The sequence below is a fragment of the Mobula hypostoma genome, chromosome X1 (genome assembly GCF_963921235.1).
Source record: "Mobula hypostoma chromosome X1, sMobHyp1.1, whole genome shotgun sequence".
NCBI lineage: Eukaryota > Metazoa > Chordata > Chondrichthyes > Myliobatiformes > Myliobatidae > Mobula > Mobula hypostoma.
The window spans coordinates 72,529,337-72,538,505 of NC_086128.1; the positions used below are offsets into that span (position 1 = coordinate 72,529,337).

Consider the following 9,169-nt stretch of genomic DNA (forward strand, 5'->3'; position numbering starts at 1 on the left):
GTCTGGGGTTTGGCCCTGCCAGGAGTCTCTCCGTACGGCCGCCCCGTGGGATGCCCGGGGTTTCCCCCGGGTGTGGGGTCTGGGGATTGGCCCTGTCAGGATTCTTTCCGTACGGCTGCCCTGTGGGATGCCCGGGGTTTCCCCCGGGTGTGGGGTCTGGGGATTGGCCCTGTCAGGATTCTTTCCGTATGGCTGCCCCGTGGGATGCCCGGGGTTTCCCCCGGGTGTGGAGTCTGGGGTTTGGCCCTGTCAGGATTCTCTCCGAACGGCCGCCGCTCCCACAGCCCAAAGACATAACGGTCAGCAGGTTAACCGGTCATTGTAAAGTGTCCGTGGTTAGGCTAGGGTTAAATCGGGCGGGGGGGTCGTGGCTCGAAGGGCAGGAAGGGCCTGTCCCACACTGTATCTCAATAAAAGGCATGACATGCAAGTGTCGATTAGCTGGGATATATTTCAAGCAACACACATAAAAGTATTGTTTTGCACTGCTGTAACTATATGTTATAATTATGTGGTTCTGTCAGTGTTAGTCTTTGGTTTGTCCTGTTTTCTGTGATATCACTCTGGAGAAACATTGTATCATTTCTAAATGACAATAAAAGAGGACTGAGTGTTCCCATAATCTAATCTAATCTAAAAGTTGCTGGTGATCGCAGCAGGCCAGGCAGCATCTCTAGGAAGAGGTACAGTCGACGTTTCGGGCCGGGACCCTTCGTCTGGACTAACTGAAGGAAGAGCTAGTAAGAGATTTGAAAGTTAGAGGGGGAGGGGGAGATCCAAAATGATAGGAGAAGACAGGAGGGGGAGAGATGGAGCCAAGAGCTGGACAGGTGATAGGCAAAAGGGATATGAGAGGATCATGGGACAGGAGGCCCAGGGAGAAGGAAAAGGTGGGGGATGGAAACAGAGGATGGGCAAGGGGTATAGTCAGAGGGACAGAGGGAGAAAAAGGAGAGAGAGAGAAAGAATGTGTGTATATAAATAAATAACGGATGGGGTACGAGGGGGAGGTGGGGCATTAGCGGAAGTTAGAGAAGTCGATGTTCATGCCATCAGGTTGGAGGCTACCCAGACGGAATATAAAGTGTTGTTAAAGTTATCTGTGGTAATATTAATTTGGGGTGTGTGTGTGTGTGTGTGTGTGTGTGTGTGTGTGTGTGTGTGTGAGTGAGAGAGAGTTATATGTACTACGTGGTGCACCTCGGTCTGGAGCAAGGGGATTCCCAGCTTTCTTTGTGCCGAGGGGCTCCGACCATTAACGAGAGGGAGGCTCTTTCTCTTGGCGGTACACCTGCGCCTGGCAGGACGGCGATGAGCTCGTAGCCGAACCTGGACCCGAACCGAGGGCGAGGTCCGATCTGGCAAAGGTCGGGTATGGGCTGGGACGTGGCAGCGGGGGATCCGGGCCCAGATCTCTCAAATTAATATATGAACTTCCATAAACAATGAACTGACTTTCAAGGACTCTGTAATTCATGTTCTCAATATTATTTATTTATTGTTATTAATAGTTTTGCATTTTTTCTCAGTACTTTGCAAGCATCTAAGGTGTGTGTGTGTGTGTGTGTGTGTGTGTGTAATTTTATATATATATATATACATACACACACATATATATACATATACACATATATATACATACACACACATATATACACACACACACACACATATATATATAAAATATAGCTAGAGTGCCTAAGACTTTTGCTCAGTGCTATAGTAACTTTACGCATTGCACTTTGTACTGCTGCTGTATACATGAGGGATGATAAGCCTGATTCTGATGTGGGTCTCTATTGCGGACTGAGAGTGGAAAGGAGGCAGGGAGAGGGGAATCATGTTTAGGAAAGGGGGAAAGGCGAGGGGAGGGAGCAGGAAGCAGCAGAGAGAATTTCTGGAATGATGAATAAGCCAGTTGTTTGGAATGAAATGGCCATGCCTGGTATCTCAGGGCTGGGCGTGTCTGCACCTGTACCATCCCCCACCACTGGCTTTCTTTTCGTTTCTGTTCTGCGGCTGTCTGAATGTCGAGGCGGTGAAATGCACACACATACACACACCTTAGATGCTTGCAAAGTACTGAGAAAAAATGCAAAACTATTAATAACAATACAAGTACAAAGAAGGTTCACCAGATTGATTCCTGGGATGGCAGGTCTTTCATATGAAGAAAGACTGGATGAACTGGGCTTGTACTCGTTGGAATTTAGAAGATTGAGGGGGGATCTGATTGAAACGTATAAGATCCTAAAGGGATTGGACAGGCTAGATGCAGGAAGATTGTTCCCGATGTTGGGGAGGTCTAGAACGAGGGGTCACAGTTTGAGGATAGAGGGGAAGCCTTTTAGGACCGAGGTTAGGAAAAACTTCTTCACACAGAGAGTGGTGAATCTGTGGAATTCTCTGCCACAGCAAACTGTTGAGGCCAGTTCATTAGCTATGTTTAAAAGGAAGTTAGATATGGCCCTTGTGGCTACAGGGGTCAGGGGGTATGGAGGGAAGGCTGGGTTCTGAGTTGGATGATCAGCCATGATCATAATAAATGGCGGTGCAGGCTCGAAGGGCCGAATGGCCTACTCCTGCACCTATTTTCTATGTTTCTATGTTTCTATACTTTGATCATAACTTCGTACACTTGTCACGACGGACTAAACAGGTTGGGTCCTTCGCCGTAGGGAAGGCTGAAAAGACGTTAAACACTACTTTATTACCTTGCCGTGAAACTGAGGCACCCTGTGTCCGTCCTGGATGTACAGACCAACCGTGTCCCACATGCAGTCATACTGGCAGTCGTCAGTACAGGTCCAGCCTGCCGGCACAAACAGACACCGCGATCAGTCTCACCACCCACCAGCACGCTGAGTTCAGAGCAGCCGCCTCCCTGCCGATATCCACCTACAAACACCCTCTCTCTCTCTCTCGAACACCGACTGGAAGGTCACAGAATCTGCAACCAGTGCCCCACCATTGGCCAATTGCGTGAAATTTGTTGCTTTTGCTCGGCGGTAGGCAAACTGGATCGAGTTGTCTGCAGTCGAGTGAGATGAGGTACTGCTGCGGACTTGTCCAGCAGAAACACGGCTTCAGGCCAACATCCCATCTGCAGGCTGTGACGCTCAGGGATTTGGGCGAGATTATTTAATTTTTTTTTTGTAACTGTTATCTTTTTCTGCTATCATAATTACCACGGTAGTGTAGTGGTCAGCACAACGTTTTACAGTACCAGTGACCCGGGTTCGATTCCCATCGCACGGTAGTGTAGTGGTTAACACGTTTTACAGTCCCAGTGACCCAGGTTCGATTCCCATCACACGGTAGTGTAGTGGTTAACACAACGTTTTACAGTCCCAGTGACTGGGTTCGATTCCCATCGCACGGTAGTGTAGTGGTTAACACAACGTTTTACAGTCCCAGTGACCCGGGTTCGATTCCCATCGCACGGTAGTGTAGTGGTTAACACAACGTTTTACAGTACCAGTGACCCGGGTTCAATTCCCATCGCACGGTAGTGTAGTGGTTAACATATTTTACAGTCCCAGTGACCCGGGTTCGATTACCATCACACGGTAGTGTAGTGGTTAGCACGTTTTACAGTCCCAGTGACCCGGGTTTGATTCCCACCGCACGGCAGTGCAGTGGTTAGCACAACGTTTTACAGTCCCAGTGACCCGGGTTCGATTCCCATCGCACGGTAGTGTAGTGGTTAGCACAATGTTTTACAGTCCCAGTGACCCGGGTTCGATTCCCATCACACGGTAGTGTAGTGGTTAACACAACGCTTTACAATCCCAGTGACCCGGGTTCAATTCCCATCGCACGGTAGTGTAGTGGTTAACACAACGTTTTACAGTCCCAGTGACCCGGGTTCAATTCCCATCGCACGGTAGTGTAGTGGTTAACACAACGTTTTACAGTACCAGTGACCCGGGTTCAATTCCCATCACACGGTAGTGTAGTGGTTAACACAATGTTTTACAGTACCAGTGACCCGGGTTCAATTCCCATCGCACGGTAGTGTAGTGGTTAACACAACGTTTTACAGTCCCAGTGACCCGGGTTCAATTCCCATCGCACGGTAGTGTAGTGGTTAACACAACGTTTTACAGTCCCAGTGACCCGGGTTCAATTCCCATCACACGGTAGTGTAGTGGTTAACACAACGTTTTACAGTCCCAGTGACCCGGGTTCGATTCCCATCGCACGGTAGTGTAGTGGCTAACACAACGTTTTACAGTCCCAGTGACCCGGGTTCGATTCCCATCACACGGTAGTGTAGTGGTTAACACAACGTTTTACAGTCCCAGTGACCCGGGTTCAATTCCCATCACACGGTAGTGTAGTGGTTAACACAACGTTTTACAGTCCCAGTGACCCGGGTTCAATTCCCATCACACGGTAGTGTAGTGGTTAACACAACGTTTTACAGTCCCAGTGACCCGGGTTCGATTCCCATCGCACGGTAGTGTAGTGGTTAACACAACGTTTTACAGTCCCAGTGACCCGGGTTCGATTCCCATCACACGGTAGTGTAGTGGTTAACACAACGTTTTACAGTCCCAGTGACCCGGGTTCGATTCCCATCGCACGGTAGTGTAGTGGTTAACACAACGTTTTACAGTCCCAGTGACCCGGGTTCGATTCCCATCACACGGTAGTGTAGTGGTTAGCACAACGTTTTACAGTCCCAGTGACCCGGGTTCGATTCCCATCACACGGTAGTGTAGTGGTTAACACAACGTTTTACAGTCCCAGTGACCCGGGTTCGATTCCCATCACACGGTAGTGTAGTGGTTAACACAACGTTTTACAATACCAGTGACCCGGGTTCGATTCCCATCGCACGGTAGTGTAGTGGTTAACACAACGTTCTACAGTCCCAGTGACCCGGGTTCGATTCCCATCACACGGTAGTGTAGTGGTTAACACAACGTTTTACAGTCCCAGTGACCCGGGTTCGATTCCCATCACACGGTAGTGTAGTGGTTAACACAACGTTTTACAGTCCCAGTGACCCGGGTTCAATTCCCATCACACGGTAGTGTAGTGGTTAACACAACGTTTTACAGTCCCAGTGACTGGGTTCAATTCCCATCACACGGTAGTGTAGTGGTTAACACAACGTTTTACAGTCCCAGTGACCCGGGTTCGATTCCCATCACACGGTAGTGTAGTGGTTAACGCAACGTTTTACAGTACCAGTGACCCGGGTTCGATTCCCATCACACGGTAGTGTAGTGGTTAACACAACGTTTTACAGTCCCAGTGACCCGGGTTCCATTCCCATCGCACGGTAGTGTAGTGGTTAACACAATGTTTTACAGTCCCAGTGACCCGGGTTCGATTCCCATCACACGGTAGTGTAGTGGTTAACACAACGTTTTACAGTACCAGTGACCCGGGTTCGATTCCCATCACACGGTAGTGTAGTGGTTAACACAACGTTTTATAGTACCAGTGACCCGGGTTCGATTCCCATCACACGGTAGTGTAGTGGTTAACACAACGTTTTACAGTCCCAGTGACTGGGTTCAATTCCCATCACACGGTAGTGTAGTGGTTAACATGTTTCACAGTCCCAGTGACCCGGGTTCGATTCCCATCACACGGTAGTGTAGTGGTTAACACAACGTTTTACAGTCCCAGTGACCCGGGTTCGATTCCCATCACACGGTAGAGTAGTGGTTAACACAACGTTTTACAGTCCCAGTGACCCGGGTTCGATTCCCATCACACGGTAGTGTAGTGGTTAACACAACGTTTCACAGTACCAGTGACCCGGGTTCGATTCCCATCACACGGTAGTGTAGTGGTTAACACAACGTTTTACAGTCCCAGTGACCTGGGTTCAATTCCCATCGCTACCTGTAAGGAGTTTGTACGCTCTCCCTGTGACCGCGTGTTGTTTCCTCCGGGTGCATCTCATAGTCCAAAGACAGACCGGTTCGTGGGTTAATTGGTCATTGTAAATTGTCCCGTGGTTAGGCTAAAAGTTACCAAAATTTCATGACAGATGCTGGTGATATTAAACCGGATAAGGATTCTGTAATCAGATCTTCGCTGGACAGCGCGGCTCTGAGGGCCAAATCCGCGATGCGCCTCAACAAATAAAATAAAAAATTATATTTGCTCTACATTGGGGGGGGGGGTTGCTGCGTGTGACTGTCTGCACTGTCTTGCACCATGGCCCCCGCAGGAACGGGGCTGTGTTGATATGTCTGGTTGAGCTTGAACCCCAGCAGCAGTACAGACTGCAAGATTACTGCAAAACTTACACAGGGACGTACACAGTAAATGGTAGGGAACTGAGGAGTGCGGAGGAACAAAGGGATCTGGGAGTTCAGATACATCATTCCCTGAAAGTGGCATCACGGGTAGACAGGGTTGTAAAGAAGGCTTTTGGCATCCTGGCATTCATAAATCAAAGTACTGAGTATAGGAGTTGGGATGTTATGGTGAGGTTGTATAAGACATTGGTGAGGCCAAATTTGGAGTATTGTGTGCAGTTCTGGTCACCTAACTATAGGAAGGATATCAGTAAGATTGAAAGAGTGCAGAGAAGATTTACTAGGTTGCTGCTGGGTCTTCAGGAGTTGAGTTACAGGGAAAGATTGAACAGGTTAGGGCTTTATTCCTTGGAGTGTAGAGGAATGAGGGGAGATTTGATAGAGGTTTACAGACAGAGTAAACGTGAATAGCCTCTTTTCACTTAGATTAGGAGAGATAAATATGAGAGGACACGGCTTTAGGGTGAAAGGGGGAAGATTTAGGTGGAACTTCTTCACTCAGAGAGTGGTGGGGGTGTGGAACGAGCTGCCATCTGACGTGGTATATGCGGGCTCACTCTTAAGTTTTAAGAATAAATTGGGTAGATACATGGATGGGAGAGGTCTGGAGGGTTATGGACTGGATGCAGGTCAATGGGACTAGCGGAATAATGTTTCGGCACAGACTAGGAGGGCCGAATGGCCTGATTTCTGTGCTGTCGTGTTCTGTGGTTCAAACTAAAAGGAATAATAGGGGAGTGTTTGGGTATTCAGGGAGTTTTCAGAAACCTGGTGATGACAGGCAGCGTAACGCTTCACGGTCCCAGTTGTACAACGTGGGGGGGGGGAGCGGTCCCTGTCCGGAAGGAGCTCGTACGCTCTCCCCGTGACCGCGCGGGCTTCCTCGAGGCGCTCCGGTGTCCTCTCACAATCCGCGGACACGAGGGCTGGTGAGTCACGGGCACGCTACATCAGCGCCAAGCATGGCAACCCTTGCGGGCTGTCCCCCCAGCACACCCTCGGACTGCGTTGGTCATTGATGCAGACAGCACGCCTCGCTGTACGTTATCCCACCTTCGGCTTTCAAGATGCAGCGAAAGGCTGGTCTTGCACACTACTGGTGCTGATCAGACCATCACAGAGTGAACTGAGGGAGGACGATACCCCTACAGAATAAAAACTGTAACAGCTACTGAAACGTGCCCTGTATTTATGAAGGGCAAGATCACAACGCCATTGATAGAATAACTGTATCAGGACTCATCTCGGCTCAAAACTTCAACCATTTATTAATTTCCACAGATGCTGCCTGACCTGCAGAGTTCCTCCAGTTTTCCTGAGTTACTCCAGACCAGGGGTAGGCAACCTTAAGCACAAATGATTTTCTAGCATGCGTTATTCATTAATTTGAGGCAAAACATAACTAGATGTATCTAAATGGATAATTCCAATATTTCAAATTCTTTATAGGATTTATCTGGCCCACTGTCCACTCACTAATACGAGATCCGGCCCACAGAGGCCAAAGGTTGCCGACCCCTGCTCTAGACTTTCAGTATCCCTGGGATGGGGGGGGAGTGAAGGGTCAGGGGTTGAAGGATACCTGGGGTGGGGTGTCAAGATTTGAAGGATCCCTGACATGGGGGACTTAAGGGTCAGGGGTTAAAAGATGCCTGGAGTGGGGGTGAAAGGTTGAAGGATCCCTGGGGTGGGGGGGGTGAAGGATCCCTGGAGTGGGGGGAGGGTCAAGGGATGAAGGATTCCTGGGGTAGGGTGAAGGGTCAGGGGTTGAAGGATTCCTGGGGTAGGGTGAAGAGTCAGGGGTTGAAGGATCCCTGGGGTGGAGGGGTGAAGGATCAGGGGTTGAAGGATCCCGGGGGTGGAGGGGTGAAGAGTCAGGGGTTGAAGGATTCCTGGGGTAGGGTGAAGGGTCAAGGGATGAAGGATTCCTGGGGTAGGGTGAAGGGTCAGGGGTTGAAGGATCCCTGGGGTGGAGGGGTGAAGGATCAGGGGTTGAAGGATCGCGGGGGTGGAGGGGTGAAGAGTCAGGGGTTGAAGGATCCCTGGGGTGGAGGGGTGAAGAGTCAGGGGTTGAAGGATCCCGGGGGTGGAGGGGTGAAGGGTCAGGGGTTGAAGGATCCCGGGGGTGGAGGGGTGAAGGGTCAGAGGTTGAAGGATCCCTAGGGTGGGCGGGTGAAGGGTCAGGGGCGAGTGTCCTCACCTGTCAGCTGCATGTGGATGGGCTGCGCCCTGTGGAAAGCCCTCAGCGCGGCGCCGGTGCAGTTCCGGCGCTCACACAGCCGAACGCACTGGCGGTAGTAGGGCTCCCGGTCCCCCTGCGAGCAGCCGACCCCGGCCAGGCCCCACGCCGCCGCAATGTAAACGGAGACCCAGGCCGCGGTCCGCATCCCGGCACATCCGGTGCAACGCGCAACTCCGCCCCCCCTACCGGCACCTCCCGCGGAACTTCCGGTGCGGCGCACAAAACCGCTCCCCGCTTCCCGACCGAGGTTCCGCCCCCGAGGCCGAGTCGGACCCGCCCACTCCACCCGCCGGCCCCGCCCCCGAGGCCGAGACGGACCCGCCCACTCCACCCGCCGGCCCCGCCCCCGAGGCCGAGACGGACCCGCCCCCTCCTACCGCCGGCCCCGCCCCCGAGGCCGAGACGGACCCGCCCCCTCCACCCGCCGGCCCCGCCCCCGAGGCCGAGACGGACCGCCCAGGCACGCTGTGTCCCGCCCCCTCGCCGACTCCGCCCACCCCGCGCCGGCCCCGCCCACCCCGCGCCCCGCCCCCTTCCAGCTGGGGCGAGGGTCAGTGTGGCTCGGGGTGGGGGCCGCTGATCGGACAGGGGAGGCCTGAGGCCTGAGCCGGGCAGCTGGACACTGGCTCGGGCTGGGGAC

General features: G+C 51.9%; 1 protein-coding gene across 1 annotated transcript in view; it reads right to left on the bottom strand.

Annotated features, from left to right (window-relative positions):
- pgap3 (post-GPI attachment to proteins phospholipase 3) overlaps positions 1–8,702 on the bottom strand; it is a 49,445-nt gene extending 40,743 nt beyond the window's left edge. The window contains exons 1-2 of the mRNA XM_063038055.1: positions 8,488–8,702; positions 2,715–2,812 (exon numbers count right to left, since the gene is read on the bottom strand). Coding sequence (XP_062894125.1) covers positions 2,715–2,812; positions 8,488–8,674 — 285 coding nt within the window. The 5' untranslated portion in view covers positions 8,675–8,702. The remainder of the gene's footprint in view (positions 1–2,714; positions 2,813–8,487) is intronic.
- Between the last annotated feature and the right edge of the window lie 467 nt (positions 8,703–9,169).